General features: G+C 42.3%; 1 protein-coding gene and 1 long non-coding RNA gene across 2 annotated transcripts in view; one reads left to right on the forward strand and one right to left on the reverse strand.

Moving 5' to 3' along the window:
- ANK3 (ankyrin 3) overlaps positions 1–20,216 on the forward strand; it is a 354,620-nt gene that overhangs the window by 268,705 nt on the left and 65,699 nt on the right. Inside the window, exons 20-26 of the mRNA XM_064513712.1 lie at positions 3,891–3,989; positions 4,081–4,179; positions 4,592–4,687; positions 7,727–7,799; positions 7,996–8,058; positions 14,999–15,122; positions 18,085–18,187. Coding sequence (XP_064369782.1) covers positions 3,891–3,989; positions 4,081–4,179; positions 4,592–4,687; positions 7,727–7,799; positions 7,996–8,058; positions 14,999–15,122; positions 18,085–18,187 — 657 coding nt within the window. The remainder of the gene's footprint in view (positions 1–3,890; positions 3,990–4,080; positions 4,180–4,591; positions 4,688–7,726; positions 7,800–7,995; positions 8,059–14,998; positions 15,123–18,084; positions 18,188–20,216) is intronic.
- LOC135328690 (uncharacterized) lies at positions 8,054–14,080 on the reverse strand. Its single transcript, XR_010389662.1, has 3 exons — positions 13,875–14,080; positions 10,859–11,045; positions 8,054–10,489 (listed from the first exon to the last, which is right to left on the reverse strand). It is a non-coding gene; the product is annotated as an uncharacterized LOC135328690 (long non-coding RNA).

Genomic DNA, 20,216 nt, shown 5'->3' on the forward strand with positions numbered 1-20,216 from the left:
ATCTGTTTTGCTCACTGCTGCCACTTCTCTGTCGCTGGTGATCGTGCACTGCATTAGGCACTGCCTCATCAAATATGACGTGACATGACCACAGGCTATTACAAACCTAACCCCCCCCCCCCCAAAAACTTCCAGATCCCCAGGGTCTCATGGCCAGGCAACGTGCTGTCACGTGGGGATCAGAGTTTGAACGGGGAAACTGGTGTTTGCCTGCCAGGCTAGCAGGTGCCGACATTGCTACCCAGACAGTGCGTGATGCCTCCAGCAGAGAAGGCAGCTCGCGGCGAGCCCGTCTCCAGCTGCCGAACCTGACCAGGCCGGCGGCACGGATGGCTTCAGAGGGAGCTGCCTCCAGCCTTTGCCTCTGAGACAGGGAATGATAGTGTGGTAGTGAGAGCAGTGAACGAGAAATGTTGTGGCAAGGGTTTTGAAGCCTTCCCAGTTTCTGCTGCACACTTAGAAGGGAAAGAAGAAAAGTTTTCACTTCATCTTTGATTTAAACAGCTAGCTGGTCAGGAGTAACAAATAGCACCAACAATTACTCTTCTAGCAATTTATGAAGGTAGCAAATGTGAAATCTTTGTATTAACCATTCGTAGAAGGGAATTCATGGTATAGTGCAGTAAAGATCATGGTTTAGACGGTTTCTTCTTCAACATTTGTTGTTGCAGGCTGGAGAGAGTAGGCTTGTCTAAGCCTTTATAGATCATTTGAAAGAGAGAGGATATATAGAGTTAAGATCAGCTGGTCTTGGCTCTCTGACACTCCCCAGATTTTAATGTTTTGGGATTATTAGCAGGGGGTTCCCAGTAGGTGGCCCTTGACTTTGGAATACATCTCCCTGGTTGGTCTTACAAAGTCTGATTTTGCTGACCTTGCAGGTCATGTTAAGAGGCCTATATTTTGAAGAGGGAGAAGGGAGTTAAGTTCTTACATGAGGAAATTTCAGTGCATTTTTTTGAGCTGATGTTTTGATAGTTTTACCATGCTTTAATCTGAATTATCTTTGGAAGTATAGGAGCAGGGGTCACAGAAGCTGCATTTGAGATACGTGCATGTGAGTATGTTCAGCTTGCTGCTGAATTCTCAAGCCTGCAACCAGCTTGGGGAGCACTGTTAGACTAGTACCCTGGCACTGCTAGTAAGCTATCAGGCCAGCCCTGTATTAAAAGTTGTTGTAAGACAGGGTTCTGGTGTTCAGTACACGATGCCTGCATTTTAACCCATATTCATGCTCCTACCACTGTGCACGGCTGTAGTGGGGAGAAGTTCCACATAGCCATTTGGCATCTGAACTAATGTCCATTTAAGTCAAGGGAAAGATTAATTCTGCTGATCTCAATGGGGTTTGGATCCAGTACTATTTCTTGCAACGATTAAATTGTCCTGGTTGGCAGAGCTAGTAGTTTCTTTAGATGGTATGTAATTAACTTAAGAAAATATACATGCCCTAATTTAGCGTAACTGGCACAGCTACCACCTCTTAGCATGTGTAAATACAAGCGGGATTAGGTAACCTTGTATGCAGTACTTTCAGAGGTAGAGCAGTGGGAAGAAAAAGCCACAACTATTGAAAATTCCCTCTAGTGGAAATAGTTCACGTTTGAGGGTTTCTTTACTTTCTTTCTTCTGGACAGCTGTGACCTAGTGGTTTGAACACATGGTGTAGGACTGGAGCTCCTGAACTCCGTGACCATGGACTTGCTGCCTTGGTGCTTTACCCTAGCCACACCTCACTGAGGGGGACACGCAGGTGATGGACGATGCAGAGAAAGAATGGCAGGCTGCTGCTTTTAACTCTTTGTGTCGCTAGCCTTTTCTCCTCAGAGCAGAAAAGCAAAGTCACTTTTTCAGTTTTGAACATTGACTAGAGGGGCAGGAGCCTGGTCCGTACAAGACCAGCCCATCTTCCAGTGTTCCTGCCCCCAGGGTTGGCCTTTAGGTCTAGTTCCAGATCATTTGATCTGAACTCACATATTTTCCTTTGGTCATGTCTACTCTGGACCCCTCCAACAGCCTTAGACATGCATCATGGCCACACTTCCCATATTATACCTGACCTCTCTGCCACTGAAATAAATGTTCTCAGACAGCTTGACATCTTACCGTTTTTCTGAAAGGTGAATGTTTGCAGGTGGACAGCACTGCACGTTTGCAGTACATTTTACCATACGTTCAGTGTGTTTCTGTTCCTCATATCAGATATGATTTTCACAGCATAGTGATTGATTTTTCCATAAGCACTGGTAATGAGCATGATGCCAATACTGTGTTAAAAGCCTCACTGAATAGAGAAAAGACATATTAGAGTGGCAATGTGGTCTCATCCCACTGGCAGGAGGGTGGAGCCCCATGTGAATACTGCTAAGATGACCCCTCTGGCATCCCAGAGCCAGTCAGTTGGGCCCTTAAACCTGACCTTTAGCAGGGAAAGCAATGCTGATGACTGACCTCGGGAGAGGGGGAAGCCACTCATCCATCTCGGTGAGCCAAGCACAGCATCTGCTCCAAAGCCATCCAGCTACTAGTGTGTGTGTGGGGGGGGAGGTCTGGGGAAAAGTGGCCTCTCTCCATGCAGGGAAAAAGTGTCCTGTTTAGAGGTGGCCGTCTCCTCCGTTGTGCTTGTGCAGCTCCAGGTTGATAATAACTAAGAATGTTTGTTAAGGAAAAAGGGATAATGTTGTCTTGCAGAGAAGATAAGGCAAGAAAAGATAATTACATTAAGAAAGATAATCTAATCGTTTCTACCAAGTTAAGAATCTCAAATAAGACCAGCCTTTTGGAAACTTCTAACAGCATTCTCATTAACTTCTTAGAATGAGAAGAACAGAGAGAGCAAGCTTTGGTCCTCTTTGTTTTGTTGCATCATATATTAAATTTTAACTGTTGATTAAAACGTTTATTAAAATTAAGATTTCAACATGCTGTTTGAATTATTTAAAATCTGTGGGTTTTAAGCTAAGAAAATACAGAGTCAGCTTAGTGACTCCTAGTTTGCTACCCTTTTGGTTAGGTTTTTAAGTGATAGTTAAGAATCTTCTTCTGTGACTTGCTCAGTTTTTGGAAGAATCTTCAAAAATATTTGTACTTTATTGTAAAAAGTTATTCGGTTGTGTTTATGACATTTGGTAGGTGAGCCCAACTTCCCTGATTTGCTTTACCGTCTCATGTCCTGTCAGCTTCCAGCTGTTGCAGTACTTTACAGACATTTTTAGTCTGTCTGCTAATAGAAAAACAGGTAGTAGGGACAGAAAGGAAACATTCAACTTTCTCATCATTGCAGTTGCCAGGAAAAAGCAACTTCTAGTTTGTGTAACATCAGGCCAGACACATGAAAAAAAATGAGACCTTGTTGTTTTAGAGCCTCAGTTCATTCCAGTTTCCATAGGGTTATACTCTACTGCTGAAGGGGCAGATCAGTCGCGTTGTTTCAGGCTTACCTTCTGGGTGTTTTAGGCAGAACGGATGGGCTGCTGATTACAGTCAGCCCTCAGCATGCTTGATTTTTAGAAAGTCATTATTATTTACTTATTTATTATCATACTGTAGTAGGACCAATCAAAAATGTGAACCCCAGTGTGCAAAGTATTATATGCACATTTATTTGAAAAGAGAGTCTCTGACCCAAACCCTACAGTCTGAGCATTGGAGAGGGGGCAGATCTTTATTCAACATCGCACATGTTGAAGATTACAAAAATACAAGGCATTCAGAGAGGTTCACAAAGACGGGGACTGCACCAACATCATCAGAGGTGTATTTTCAAGGCTGGAGGTATTTTGCATAGGCCAAAGGAACAAAGCTGTAGAGGATGTGTGCCGCTTCATGTCCATTTTGTCAGGGAGTCCATGGGGTTATTCACGCTTGTTAACCGCTTGCCTCCGTTCCAGATGGGTTACACGCCTTTGCACGTTGGCTGCCACTACGGAAACATAAAGATTGTTAACTTCCTTCTGCAACACTCTGCAAAAGTCAATGCCAAAACGAAGGTGAGTTTGACGCCTTCACCTTCTTCACTTTGGCAAGGTGGGGAGTGGGCGGTGCACACCGCAGCCCCTTCCGTCTCCCCTCTCCCCGCAGAACGGGTACACGCCGCTGCACCAGGCCGCGCAGCAGGGCCACACGCACATCATCAACGTCCTGCTCCAGAACGGCGCGGCGCCCAACGAGCTCACCGTGGTAAGTGCAACGGCACGGGCAGGCGGGAGGCCGCTTCTCTCCTACCGGCCTCAGTCGTTCCACCCGGCGCACGGGGCTGTGCCACAGCTGCGTTTCAGCAGCGGAAATGGGAGAAAAGTGTGTGTGGAGTGAGAGGAAGAGAGCACAGGAAGCCCGTTCCCCTAGGCACCTCTCTGCTCCCTGCCATTATCTCCTCCACAACTAGAACAGCAAACATTTGATGGTTTACTGCTTTCTATTTCTATAAAGAGTTAAAAACTTGCAGTTATATACCCTACCACTCCAAATCCGTATTTTTTATTCACTAACATGCGTACGTTTCTCGGCATTTATTGTGCATTTTTCTACAAGCCTGTTTCTATGCTTAGCTTTGCTAATACCAAGTTCTTGTTATAAATATTTCAATTGTTAGAATGGAAACACTGCCCTTGCCATTGCTAAGCGACTTGGCTACATTTCAGTTGTCGACACACTGAAGGTGGTGACAGAAGAGACAATGACTACAATTGTGAGTACAGCTTATTTCAGTAGCGAATGGAAGAATCCTGCCTAGGCCAATGTATTCAGCTTTGTTTAATTAGTTAAACTTCTACTGAGGTTTCAATCTAATTTCTACCTGTCTTCTCTCGGTAGTGTAACATGGATATTCAGTCAAATATGAGCAATATTACTTTTAAGGTGGTAGACCTGATTAGGATGTGTGCAGAGCGAGCACCACCTGAGCAGAAGGTGGACAGGGTGAATGACTGGTCGTTGTTGGCATGTTTATTTAATACACATGTTGTTTACTGCACAAAACAGGCGAATGGAGGCGGCTCTATAGTGCAGAAGGCATTCCTAGAGACTTCAGTAAACAGATTCTTCTCCCTTTTGAGAGAATGCAGTTTGCCAAGGGACTGATGTGTACTGGGTTGTATTTGGTCTCAGAGCAACTACGCCAAACGAAGAAGTGCTTGGAATTCACTGGACATCTTGTCACATAGTTTCTGGCTTCTTCTGAGAGGCGGTTAAGGGCTGTCTGTTCAGCCTGTTGCAAGCAGCCTTCGCCAGCAACTCCAGCCCCAGCTCGCCTTTAGCTTACACACACATGAACTCAACCTCCTGTATCTTACCTCTCAGGAAGGCTTGTCGCAGCATTAGCCTAGAGACATTAAAGGGGCAGAAATAGTCAAATATTATCTGCTGTGAGAAAAATGGCAATTCACAGAATCCAAAAGATTTCTCAAAAAGGTCTTTTGTTCAACAAAGTTTTGCCAAATCGCTCTATGAAGATTGTTTTATGAGGCAAGGAGTCTGCACGAACCACCATATTGATAAAGACAAAATTTAGTCTTACTAACATAAATGCAGAGCCTTGGCTCCAAATTGGCTTTTCCGTTCTTTAACTTTTTTTTCCTGATTGAAAAGAGAGAAATGTGTGTGTATTTTTAGGCATACCAGAGACAGAAAACAGTTGCTATGTGTTCCATGTTTTGTCATCATCAATTTGTGTAGTCTATTAGTGTAAGCAGGTGGTTGCAATACGAAAAGCATTTGGGATGACAGGCAGATTTTAGCTCTGCTACTTCATGTGCCTTTTCTTACTGTGGCTTTCCTGGCTGCTTCTGTAATTCAGTAGCTTACATAAAATCCACTTTGCTCTTTTTGAATGGCACAAAAGATAAATTTCAAAACAATACAATACAAATGAATATGCAAAAAAAAACACATGGATCTTTCTTACAGCCTCTCTCTAGGCTCTCTCAAGAACACCTTTCTTTCTAGAAAGATTCCAAATTTTTTTCTATAACCTAAAAAATCAGTTGAACAAGATTATACAGAGTAGCATAAACCTGAATGATTGTCTAACATACAACTAGATAGCTGTAGGAAAAGTAAAATCCTGTTTTTATGCTAAGAACTCCCAATATGACAAGCCCATTCTTAGCTTGCAGAACTAATGAGCTGTGTTTGTGCCACATGATGGAGAATGATCATTTGTTATATTCTGTAGATGAAGAAGAGTTAAGTGAAAGTAGACCAGGCTATGAATTGTGTTAGGAAAATATTTTATATGCTGAAAGGCCTATGCTATCCCAAATAGCTCTTCCTTTGCTTAAAGAGAATCCCCTAAATAACTTCTTTTAAAATTGAAGTATGCTGCTTATCAGTCACAAGTGTATAATTTCCAAACTTTGGAAGCCTAGATATGAAGTCTGATTTCCAACTGAGGAGCCTAAAAGCTCAATTCAGCTACTGAGGCTGGTTTTCAGGCATGTGGCTAAACAACTCCCAAAGGTGAATTTAATGAAAATGGGGATGAACATAGCTAATTTTACTGTGATTTATACTCAAACACCAATAAAAATCCAATATTACCTGAAAGAAAATCCTGTGATTTTTCTAGTTTAACAGCAATGCGTTAAAAAACCCACAAAACAAAATAGGTGTGAGGCTTTTTATAAGTTCTGTGATGTTTGAGCATGCAGGAACTCTTCTGTTACATGAAGTGATGTCAGTAACCCAAGAAACAAACTGCCACGTGACTATTTATGAGGCCAGACAAAAAATGAAATATTTTAAAATAGATGAAGATGTAAAAGCTGTTTGGTCCTCCTGACTTTTGTTAATGATTTATTTGTATGGGAAGAATGAGAAGTAATGGTGGTAAAATAATAATAATAAATAAATAAAATGAATATGGGAGTATTTTTTTTTTTAACTCCACAGCACTCCTTGAATGCTAACTCTGCAGAGTCTTCTGCATGACCTTACACTTCAGTGGTGCTTGTTGTGCTGCATGCCAGCTGGAGAGTAAAAAGTGCACGTGTGCGTTATTCATGGGATGTATAGGTATTCTAGGAACAGATTTCAGGCATTCATAACATTTTTTTTCAGCTTCAAAGTTTTTCTGTATTGTTCTTTGCATCTGAATCAAAATAAATATCACGGTGAAAATGAACCACTTCTGAATGTCTTTCAGGCAAAAATTCCTTAGGGGAATCATTTAACCTTCATGTGGTTAAAATTGTTCTTCTTTGTAGGAAAAACACACAATTCATGCTGAGGCACCTCTGAAAAATATCTCATAGATTAAGCTTACTCCTAAATATCAGTGTTTTTCCAATGGCAAAGGAGAAATACTTTACTCAGGAAGAAGGGTGGTATAGTTTAATATAGATGACATATTCCTGCTCAAAATTTCAAAGACTATTCGAAGAGTTCCTTTAAAAACCCTTGGCATGAAACTCTTGGATTCAGTGTACTTGTTTCTTTTCCGTGGTATGATCTTTTAGGCTTTCAGTTCATGCTCTCTGCTGTGAGAATTTGAATATAGTTGAAAACACTAATGTAAAATTGCATATTTCTGCATTATATGAAGATAGTCTCTCTTACTGTATAGTTTTATGCATGTATACAAAGGAAAGTGAATAAGAAGCTACTTAAAATCTTATTTTTCTAATTTCCAATAAAAATATATCCTATCTTGCATTTTATTTTTAAAGTAACTATAATTTTAGGGAAAACAATGCCTGAACTCTGAAATTATTTTTTTTTTCTTTGACAGACTGTTACAGAAAAGCACAAAATGAATGTACCGGAAACGATGAATGAAGTTCTTGACATGTCTGATGATGAAGGTATTAAAAAATAAAAAATCCCTCGCACTTATTTTTCAGTCTTTCCTTGTTATAAGGAGAAGTTAAAAAAAAAAAAAAAAAAAGTATTAATTCGATATCATCTTTGCGCACCCGTTATTGTTTGACATTGATTGTTTTGTTGACATATTGATAGTCTGTGTTTTACTTAATTATTTTGTTTATTTGAATCATGCAGTTCGTAAAGCCAATGCCCCTGAAATGCTCAGTGATGCTGAATATTTGTCAGATGTTGAAGAAGGTATTTGTGCATTTTTGTATTGCAGTGATGTTTAACTTAAGCATCTTCCTTTTATTTCCTCTGTCTGGAAATTAATCCTTCAGATAATTTTTTCTTATTATCCCACTAACAATAATTTTTGCTTTACAATTAAGAATGCTTTTAAAAATTCTTTGAGCTATTTTGGATAATCCTCTAATTTTGTCTGAATCTCTCACTTCCAATTTTTTTACTCAAATTGCTTCCACTGTCCTGAAAAACTCAGTCCTTTTGCTGCTGCTTCTGTAACAGAGAGAGTAGATTTATGATTGTAATTGAAAAATTAAATATCAGACAAAAGAGACCAATATAAGACACTTTTGAAGAAATAGCTGATGGTGAAAGCTAACAGCGGGAGGAATGCGGTTGTATTTAAAAAAAAGAATTCAGATGTGGACTCAGCACTGGAATGATTGATTTAAATTGATAATGAGCCCTTAGCCTTGAAAAAAATAGTTTCAGGGTGAAAAAAAGAAAAATGTATAGATACCATATACAGTAAAAGCACATCAGATTACATTTGTCCTGTATAAAGAGGATCAGGTACTGTACTCAAAGTGTTGGTGTTCGCTGGGATTAGAGGACGTGCCTTGTAGCTGAGATTTCATCTATACCATTCCGCAAAGTGAGGTGAGAGCTGTGGCAGTAAGCCCCCAGGTTTTCAGCACCTGTAAATAAGCCTCCCGAGCTCTCTGAGCTAGCAGGACGCCTCGGTTAGGGCTGACAGAGCTTCAGCGGTCCCCAAGTATTTAAAACCTTGCTGCCGCCACTGCTTTCCTTTCCCCTACCCACATCACCTGTCAGGTCCAGCCTTCCTGTCCTTGGTGGGCAGAGGTCTGGCGGGTTTTGCCATGAAGCGGTGGAAGGTGCCACAGAGCGATTAGGTCCCAAAAACGAATCCGGAAGCAGGAAGGTCTGAGTTTATGGAGAGAAGAGCGCCAGTGTCCAGGCTTTTTGTTTTGTCCCTGTTTACTTGTCTTAGGGCTGCAGTTTTTTCTTCTCTAGTAAGGAAAGTAAGTGACTGGTTTCAATTTTCTTGTGGTTGGTCTCTTTTTTTCATGCCTAGTAATATATTTACTTTTAATTTTTATAGCATTGCAACAGTAAGGCGTAAAAGCTATTTTAGCTAGGCTCATTGTGTTTAACTCTTGTTTAATTCATGCATTGAGGCTTTTCTTTTGTTTTCAGTTTGTCACTGTGTTCCCATTGCTGCATTTCCAAGTGGATAATGTTCTTACCATCCACCTGTGTTTTCAAAATAACTCTTTTAGGCTATTGTACTGCTCAAAATATAATACAGTGTTATTGTAACTGACCGTGCCATTGATGTATAGTGGTTATGTTAGTTAATAGAGCAATAACTATGGCTTTATCCCATGGCACGCTGAGGAGTGGTACAGTTGAGAAACATTCATGTATGAAATCATAATACGAGAACCTAAGATGTAAAACGTGGCTTTAATGCATAGCATTGTCTGTTAAGGCCAAATGCAATGCCTGAAGCAATACGAGAGATCTGTGGAAGGTTTTTATCCAGTCACTAACTCTCCCTTTAACAAAACAAATTAAAAAAAAAAAAGCCATTTAAGAATACAGGAAATATAATCAGCTCCTTACTAGAGAATATATTATGCAATCATTACTAGGGGAGCTAACAGACCGGTTTATATATAACAAGATCATTTTCAAAGCGTAACTCTGAACAGGAGCTCTCAAATCAAGTAATAGTAGGTATTAATCCATGCTGCAGCATTCCAGCGTGCAAGGCATGCAATGAATTACAAGGGCTTGAGGTAACAATCTCCGGCCCATCTCCCTTTTATGTCTTCCACATCAATAAAGATTACTGATGCCTTTCGCCACAGCTCCTCAACGTTAATAGGGTATTTATATACAAAGCATCCACTTAGGCTAGTGGGAACAAATACATTCAAGATGATGAAGCAGTCTGACAAATCTCATTGCCAGGGAGCTCATTTCCAAGTGAGAGCAGGGCACAAATTTACCTCCCAAATCCAAGCTCTCCCTCGCTCACTTGAAGCCAATGTCATCAGCCAAGCTGTTCAGTGAGACTAGCTTATTTAATAACTTCTCAACAAGCCGCAAACCTCAAAGAGCAAATACCCACTTCAGAAAACTCTTTCAAGCCAAGTCTAATCATAAGAAAAACTAAAGGCTTGGAAACTAGAGTCTCAGAGCTCAGAGACAAATGTCAGGAAAAAGTTTCCTTGCATTTATGTCTTGCTGTGCCTGCTAAATAAGCATTTACACGGAAATTGTGTAATTTCTCTTCCCTGCAGAGGACAGTTTGGTTTGGAGTCAAACTAGAGGAGAAGGGAGATCATTTCTTCCTTTTCCCAGACCAGTCTGGACATTCTGCCCAAATGAGGTTAAGTCCTGGGAAGCTGCTGCCCTGTATAAAAAAGAAAAAAAGGGACATTAGTTTGAAAGACCTGATTGTAATTTTGTGGGAAAAAGATGAAGGCTTGTGTTCTTACATAGCAGGAAGTTTGTATAGGAATATAAAATGTTCCTGTTTCCTATGCAAACTGAACATGCTCCACTTTTTTTCTTTTTTTTTTCCTTAAAGAGATTTCAAATCTTATACACGTGAAACTGGAGACTGCAAGAACTGGGTCTTCCTCTTACCATCTCCAGATGTGGGCTTGCATCCCACATGCCGCGTGACTGCCGGGTGCACCAGCAAAGCACCCTGCAGCCGTGGGGCTGGTGGGGAGCAGGGGATCGTTGATGCTGAGGCACAGCCCAAGACTTGCCTTACCTTGGCCCTTGTAGGGGTCTCCTTGGCGGACAGCCACACGCCCGGCCTGGGTGCACGGGCCCCGGCACAGGCACGTGCCTTAGCCTCGTTGTGGGAGCGGGAACCGCTGCTGCTCTCGTCAGCGAGATGAGACAGTAATTAGCTCTGCCGCAGTGACCCCCAAAAGCTGTCGCTGCTGTCCTGGGGGCTAAGGGGGAGCAAGCAAAGGAAGCTGATGAGAAGGGTGGTCAAACTATGTGAGTGGGGAAGGAGAAAACAGTTTGGGTGTTGAGAGTTTAGACACTTTGTCAAGAAACAATGTTGAGCTTTTAATTTTTTAATTGGGTCTTCAGTAGATAACAACAGACTTTTTGGTGTAGGTAAGGACACTGTTTTAAACCCATTTAATGGAGATTCCTATCTCAGTGGGGGTAAGTGTGATGCTAATCAATCCCTGGCAGATTAGGCAGGTGTCCTCACAGGACATGAGCTCATACCGTTTGATCCCAGAGTAGGTGCTGAGATGCCGCAGTGACAGCATGCATTTAAGAACACTCATGAAAGTCTTCATGAACATCATCTTTCTTCAACACGTAATGTATTATGAAGGAAGCGATTGATCATTTTAGAAGGGATTGCTTTATTATATTTTTATACTCAGAGTTGTCTGAGGTTTTGCCTCCATAACATTTTACAGCTCGATAAAAGTTTCAGTGGTTTAGTGTTGACATTCCTCCGTATTTGTGTGAAACCAGACCCTTGGGCACAAATAGGAGCATCCTCCTCCTCCATGGGGCTGTGCCTGTTCTACTGTCAGAGAGATCTGGTCAGACTGTGATGGGGGAGTGGTGAAAGCTACAGTCATCTCTAGCAAAGCCAATGACAAGTGCCCCCTTGGATCCCAGACTATGATTAAATTTTGTTTGGGGATTTCCCAAGCCCCATGATGCCTTCTCTTCTGGTGCCAGAGAGCCTCTATTTCTCACTGGCCTCTGAAAGAGCACCCAAAATGTGCTCTTGGAGTTGCCAGCTGTGTAAGTATCAGACAGAAACTGAGTGGCCTAGCAGAGCTGGAAAAATGCTCCTTTCCTTCCTGCTAAGGAAAATTGCCTAGCAGGACTTGATGCAAATTGAGACACCCTCATCTGTAATACTGCTCGGTATCGTAGTAGAACTGGGAAAAGCATGGGAAAAGGTGACAAAGTTGATCAGAGGTAGGGAACAGCTTCTACAGGAGAAGAGACTAAATAGACTAGGGCTGTCTATCCCAGCAAAGAAAGGATGAATGGGCGATAGGTTAGAATGTATAAAGTGGTGAAGTGAACAGAGGGTGGACTGCTTGCTGCCTCTTCCAGAATTACAAAAATAGGGGGCATCAGATGAAACTGGGAAAAGGCAAATTTGAATCAAACGAGAGGAGGTAATCTTCACCCTGGTTAAGTTGTGGAGCTCCCTGCACACCTACACCCTTGATGTGGGGAACGCAGAAAGTTTGCACGAATTCAAAATGTAATTGGACGAACGTAAAGAGGAAAAAAATACTCATTCAGTGCTATATAAATCTCTTGTGGGTTTAGAAAATACATTTTCAAATCCCTGCCAGCTAAAAGAGTGTCCTGGAGGACTTCCACTATGTCATGTTATTATAGACTGTGGCTGCTGTGAGAGACGGGATAACCTCAAGCACACGGGCCTTTGCCTGGACCTGCTGCAGCCATTCCTACATGGGTTTTGCCCGGGGTGCTGTACTTGCACTAGGAGTCCAGTGCTAATTGTTAGTCCGGTGCTAATTGTTAGTCCAGTGCTAACAGTCTGTCCAGTGGAACGTCTTTCTTCGACACGTTTGAAGACATCACGCTGTTACGAAGGGAAGCAGAAATGAAGGACGGCCGTCGCAACGCGGCCCCGAGACGCTCCGTGGCAAGGCCGCGCTCCTTACCCGAAACGCCGCGGCCCCCGGGGACGGGAGGGGGCTGCGGCGCCCGCTGGCCGGCGGCTCCCGGGCAAGGCCAGGCCGTGCCTGGGGTCGCCCCTGCTCGCCCGCTGTGCCTTGGGCGGACGCGCCGCAGCCCCGGCCGGGCCAGCACGAGGCTAGCGGCCGGCCATGGCCTCTGTCTTTCAGGGGGCGTGTGGTGTGGTGTGTGTGTGGTGTGGTGTGTGTGTGGTGTGTGTGGTGTGTGTGCTGGGGGGAGGCGGGGGCCGCGGCCAGCACGGCCCCCCGCCCTGGCCCCGGCCGTTGCGGCGCGGCGGCATCATGTTACGGAAAGGCGACCCCTCGCAGCCCCCTATTTACATACAAATAACCCCAGCCCCGCATGTGTGTCACCAGTGGAGAGGCTTGCCAAGGGGGGCGGCGATCCAATCGGCAGAGGCTTTAAAGGGATGTCTGCAGAGCGATTAAAACGGGACTTTTTTATTTTTTTATTTTTTTACTTCAAATAACCGTGGTCAGTATTTCTCGTTTTGTTTCACGTTTGGAAAGAACTTTGGTCTGGGTTGAGAGGACAGAGATGCACATGTCCTAAAATACACACGAAGAGATCAAGATGTTAAGAAGATCTCAGTTGTTGTGTGGAAAGCGAATATGACCCACAGGGATTAGTTTGCTTGTGCTGGTTTGGAGATTAACTCTAAATCACTGCTTAAGGACTAATAGGACTAATAGGAATTCCTGGAAACATCAGGGAAAAAATTCTTGTAGACCAGACTGGTGGAAATGGCTTTCCAAAACAGTAAGACTTTTTAAAGTTTAACTTCATATATAATGTTTCTGTTTCTGGTTTTTAATGCTTTATGGTGTACTACGAACATCTTAGCTTTTAAATTGTTACTTAAAATACTCGCTGGGTTGCAGGAGAAAGTTGGTCTGTTTATTTTGCCGTTCGCAAAGCAGTAGCCGAACGGGTATTTTTAGACTTGATTGTTAGTTTAAAACCAGAGCTCGCCTGTGGTTTCCTGAGCTCAGTGAATGGAAAGTACGCTGAACTCCGCTGAATGAAAGAGTTGGAAAAACAGCTGCGTTTTTGGAGTCACTTACCTTTGAGGATAAGCTCTTCACCGTCTCTGCTGTGCAACTTTTGCATGCCTGCATGTGTGCACGGCAGAGCCGGCAGTGTGAGCGTGGGCGAGTAAGGGACTGGCAGGCAGCTCCCTCCGCTCCGCGTTGTGGAGGGGACGGGGAAAAAAGGCGTACAGCCGCAGAAGGCATATTTGGGACTTGCTCTGTCAGTGCAGGAATGTAGGTTTGGGGGATGATGTAATGGTATGCAAATGCAGGGAGCCAGCGCGAGCTGCTTCCTTAACCCTTTGCAGCAACTGCCTTCCTCTCTGAAGACTTAACTTTCCTTACTTTCATTTTTCTAAAAAACTAATCTTCTACTTCTCTGTTAACGTCCACGTGTCAAATGTATCCGATGTTTTGGGACGGGTTAGCAGTGTTGGTTTGGCGGCCTGGGAGCGCGGCGTTCTTCGGGGCGCGGGAGCGCCTGCTTGGCGAAGCGCTTTGTTCTGCTCCCCCTGGCCGGTTTTGCCATGCCGCGCTCCCCCCTGACGAGTTGTGTAATGAAGAGGCCTGATGAAGTATTTGCCTTATCTCAGTAAACTGATCTGCTTGGGGGCGGGCTGTGTAAAGCAGTTCATAAAAATACGCTCTTAAATTCAAGCTTGCAAAACTTACTGAAAAATACCTAAGGTGGGCCTCCTGTTTTAGGCAGTGGCCGTTGAAGCTTGCTGCACTTCCCAATCCTAATGGGCAAACAGCTGTATTTCCAGGCTAATGTTTTTAGCATATGGAATGACCCAACTTTAATTTGTCAAGTGGGGCTTCTTGGTAAGGAAAGAAAAGGCGTGTGCAATGGTGCAAAGTATGGAAGAAGCCTTTAGCTTGCTTAAATAAATGGGCGCAAGTCCTCCCTCTTGACTCACTGGATTCATGTCAAGGGGAATTTTTGCCCCTTACGTTTGCTCCCATAAAATTATTTTCTCAGACCTGCTCAGAGGGCGGATAACTGACGTTCGGTATGGAAAGAGCCCGAGGGAGAGCGGGGGTGCTGGCATTGATTACGTGTTGGCAAGCAGGGAAAGGGCGTTATGAAATACTGAGCACACAAACTTCTGCAATACATGTAGCTCCTGATTTCAGCTTGACTTTTACACCGGCAGGTGAGGATGCAATGACAGGTGATACGGACAAGTATCTTGGGCCACAGGACCTAAAAGAGCTGGGCGATGATTCTTTGCCGGCTGAGGGATACATGGGCTTCAGCCTCGGAGCCCGCTCCGCCAGGTACTGTATTCGCTGCTTCTCACGGTTGTGTGCCACCACGGTTGGAAACTTTTACCAACCAAGTGCATTATTTCACACAAAGCTGGAGTCTATTTTGAAGCAAATTGGAGGGGGTGGACTTCCGTGTTATGATAATATTGCGTGTTTAAAGCATATGTTCATTGCTGTTTTGTTTCATATTCTTTATTCATGTTGGCTGCTTATGGCAATGATACAGAAAATTAGCTATTCATTTTTTCTGGTATCTGTTCATGCTCTGGACATCTCAGAGGAACCTCTTGCCTAGCAGTTTGCAACGTCTCTAAAAACTAATGTAGAACAGCTAGCAAAAACAAGGTCCTTTTCACTACTGACTGTCAAATTGATACTCACCTTTGAGTATTCCTTAATGGTCTAATGTAGCAAAAGAATGTAAACACCAGAAAAACTGAATGACAATCATTTGGCTATTTTAGTGCTTTTATTTCTTTAGAGGTTGCCAGTGAACAACCAAACAGAGAGCCAATATTAAAGAACAAAATCCAAAAATAAAAAAGCAGTAAAAAAGGTGTGCCCTAAATTAGTCGTAGGATTTCATTTGACAGAAAACAGATTGCATGTTACAAAAAATAGGCCACAGTTTCTGTGAACCCAATATAACATGCTAGATTTAATGTAATGTCTGACCACTGTTGATTTCAACTCATGTGTTTGCAGATCAACGTTTTAGGGTTTTTTTTTAATGTTGCTAAAGCCTGCACTGTGCATTGCTCAAAACAAATAAAGCTGTATGAGCACAGTTGTGGATTTGCAATGTGTTTACTGACAGTTGAATTGTACTGAAGCTAATAATTAAACCTCATAAGCCAGAGCCCTGAGGACTTTTTCCTATGCGGTAATTTAAAGATCTGTTTTAAAAAGTGATTGCATTGTCTTAACTCTGAATGGCAACTCCCATAAGGTAAAGCTTAGATGCCTGCCCTTCAATCTTGTTTGTTATGGCTCCTTTAGAAATGCAAGCATGCAGTGTAAATTTGCTTTTTAGTAATGCCCAGCCATGTTTTGCTTCACTTACAATTCTTAGGTAAGTTAATAAGTATTTGCGTGATAATACATGTACGAGGAATGCCGAAGTGCTCTTAAAATAGACTATTAGCTGTAAACTCAGCAAAAGGTATTTGAAGGGAGAATCTTATGCCTTTGCAAAGTTAATTAACAAGGCTAACATTCAATTTTTAAACAGAAGTTTAGCGTGAGCAAGGTCATCATTCAGCACTATCAGTTTGTGGTAAATTCTGAAGTACTGCAGAGAGGGGGGCGAATGCGGCTTGTGTACAGACCTGGGCTCGCTGGTTCACAGGACACGTTTTACTCATTACGGGACTCTTCCTGCACACGTCTGAACTCTCACTGCGTCAGTGGGAGAGCAGAATTTCACAATCCAGATCTGTTAGGTAGATCTGAGGGTTCGGCTTTATATTTTCTTTTTTTTGAGAGAGAAATATAATGTTCCCATGCTTTTGACTTTAGCAGTGCCTTTACTATTTGTTGCTGCGTAGCTCATTTTTTACATTGCATATATGTTATGCTCAGAGGAGACAAATACAGTGTTTTTCATGGCAAGTATTGCGTTTAGCAAAAAGTATTCTGTGAATGTTTCTTACTACTGATTCTGAGTGTAACATTAAGAAATAAGCACATTAAATGTGTATATCATCCAGCCATAACATCTTGCTTTTCCCGTCTGATTCTTTGCTTTCTATTTCTCCTGTTTCTTTTCCACTGTAAATTGCTTTAGTCCAAAAGTCAGGTAAGAAGGCATGGCATCGTGTTACATCTTTCTGCTGCTGCCATTGCTCATCTTCATTTTATTCAGCATTGGAAAATGACATGCTTTTTAGTTTTATTTATTTATTTATGATTGCGGTTTGCTCATCATTAGAGAATATTCTTCTGTTGTTGTAACAAATATAACTGGATTTTTTATACCCTTTATCATGTAGGAGTCTGATTAACATATGCCTACGGTATGCAATAAAGATCCCAATTCTGCTTCTAGCACATGGAGGATCGTGTGCTAAGGGACTAGAAAAGTTCTGTTAACAACTACAAAGTGCATGAAGCAAGTTGTAGAGTTTTGAGACTGAAAAATGTTACTAGTTTAAAAGTGTAATAGTTTTTTGGATGTTGCTTTTTATTAATGCACATTTTTTTACTCCTTTATTTTTTGTCACGTAGCAAGCATGTCTAGGCCTGCAGCATGTTTTTAGCACATACCATAATGTACCTTCCAGGGTTAAGTGTAACACACTCCTACTTTGATTTAATTGCAACAGATTCACAGTGATTGTAGTTAATTTCTAAAGAGTCTAACATCCACAAAATAACTCCCCAAAGCATTGGAATCTGTATTTAATCATTAAGAAGAAAATTTCTTTTCCTTCCTCTTCTATTTCAAAATTATTATCCTTCTGTCCTAACTAGGAGTAAGTGAATAACTAGGGTGTTTGTAACAAAGTTGAAAGTGGTTCAGCCACAAAGAGAGAACAGCAACACGGAAAACTTGCTCTTTCTTAAACCTGATTTGGCAATCTGAGCCAGATGGGCAGACACTGTAACCTACCCACAGCTCCACCAGGACCTGCCCTCATGGGTCTCCTTGCAGGATCAAGGCGTGTAGACGTTAATCAGAGTTCACCTAAATATTTGAATGCATTTTTCTGGTTTTATTCTAAAGCCACAGCATCACTACTAAAGCAGTAAACATCCACTGATTGTTGTTTATGCATAAGATAGGGAGGGGGATACAGTCAAGTATTTATTATTCCATTTTTTCCCTTCCCTTATATTTATCTCATAGATGATGTATATTTTGCCATCTTATGCTATGCCCTGGAAGTTGCATGTATTAATTTTTTTATTTTTATTTTTTGTTCATCTCATTGTCATCTGCACTTTCTGTGATAAATGGTAAATACAACAGCCTCCGCTCCTTCAGTTCGGATAGGTCCTACACGCTGAACAGAAGTTCTTATGCCCGAGACAGCATGATGATCGAAGAACTGCTGGTGCCGGCAAAGGACCAGGTACGTGCTGCCTCTCTGCCGCCAGGTGTTCGTGCTTCATTTTAATAGGGGACGATATTCTGCAGCGCTCAGCCATGCTTGCAGGGGCTATCGCTACTCTACTAACTATTCAAAAGGGAGAAGAAAGGAGCTGGAAGTAGGAAATGATGGGTTCACCGCATTGTGAGCCTGATCCTGCAAGAAGCAGGGTGGGCTGGTTCCATCCCAAAGGATCTTTAAGCACCCGGTTACATTTCTGAACACAGGGCTCTTCTTTGAAGTCAGTGGGAGTATCTGTGAGCTTAATGTTAAGTGTATCCTTAGAGTGCTTTGCTGAGCTGGGACCAATGTGTTTTACACTAAGCAACCTTTGTCTGTAGCATATAGACCGTGGATTACATTCGTCCATTCTGGCTACATGTAGGACTCCAACTGCTATCCTTATTTTTTCACCCTTGGGAAGAATTTGGCTTTGTAAAGATTAAGCTATTGTGCACTAACCAGTTATGTATCTTCCAAATGTTTGTGCAATGACTAATATAAGAAAAGCAGAATCTTTTGCCCTGAGTATAGCGTGGGAAAATCATTCTAAAAGTTAATGCTGATGGTGGTAGGGTGCTGTATGCTTTCCTTTGTGAGTTCCCTCAGTTTTTGCTTGGTAGACTTGTTTCAGATTTTCAAATCTAATTGAATTTCTCCAGAAGAGTTTCTTAATGCACAGAAGCCAGAGATCTGCTAGGAAACTGAAAAAAAATCCACATAAAAGTCTTAACTTGGGAGTTAAAGGATGGCAGAATGGTGCTGCTGTTTATGTTCTGGAAGAGCAGGAGATGGACCATAATGAAGCAGAAGTTTTCTGCTGCTCTTTTTAGAGGTACATTTCAGCAGCGGCAAGTATGCCTGCACAGGGAATTACTGAACTCAGAGGAGGTTTTCATCAGGGAAAAAGTTCACAGAGTGGGACTCTAGCATTTTAAACCTTAGTTGTATTAGTCTTTAGGTTCCAGTGTAGTAATTTGTTGCTTTTGTTTCTTTTGAAGTCAGAAAATAAAAGCTGCAACTATTGGCACTAGGAGCAAGAGGTGATATTTTAGGGATGAGAACTTCCAGTCACACTCATACTTTCTATCCCTAAACCTTCATAGACTCTTCCTGAATTGATGGAAATTTCAGATGTGAGGAAGGCTGTCCAGTCTGAGAACACATTATGTTGTTGTATGATTCTGGCCAGTTTTGTGATTACCATCAAAATGGGCGGAGTTGATTTAGCAGCTAGGGAGTGCTTGATCAGATAGCATAGTGCTCGTTTTAAGTCTTGTTAAATAACTGCTGAAGGACATTGGTCAAGCTGTACATCATGAACCTGTTTTGTATTACAAAATATCACTAGAAAATGAACTGTACATGGAGGTGTTGCTGTGATGCCACATCACGCACAAGGCTCTACTTCATGGCAATCACTGTATTCTGTGCCAGTGGTCGTGGATCTCTGTGCTTTCTGGGGGATTTCTTGCAGTACTGGCTCTTGCGCTGACACAGGAGCAAACGTGAAGCCGTACAGTGCTGACCCTAGCAGGAGAGTGCAGGCTGTTTGCTTTGCATCTAGTCTTCATATTTTTGGTGATTCCAGTTTTGTGATTGTGCAATTATTGCATTTTAGCACTTGTTCAAATTGTGTTGTAAAATGGCAGGCTGGAGGCCTCGCTGGCAATCTAGTTGTAAATGTTATTTTAATCTAAACTGTCTGGACAGACTTTAGGATTTTACATCTGCCATGTCCAGGCAGGGATCAGGAATGGTGAGGGTAATTTGGGGAAGAATGTCAGTCCTAGTTCTGGGCTGTCTTAAGAGATTAATAAAACCATGCCCCATTTGAAAAACAAACCACAGCAAAGCACCAAATTATCTCTGTGAGAAAGGGAGCCTAGCTAAAATTTTCAGCTGTAGCTCCTGCAAACCTCTAGTCCTGACATAAAAATACATCTGTCTTCTGGAGTTCCCTTGTTCTTCAGCCCAGTCCGAACATATGCCAAAGGAAGCTGGTGCACTT

The sequence above is a fragment of the Dromaius novaehollandiae genome, chromosome 6 (genome assembly GCF_036370855.1).
Source record: "Dromaius novaehollandiae isolate bDroNov1 chromosome 6, bDroNov1.hap1, whole genome shotgun sequence".
NCBI lineage: Eukaryota > Metazoa > Chordata > Aves > Casuariiformes > Dromaiidae > Dromaius > Dromaius novaehollandiae.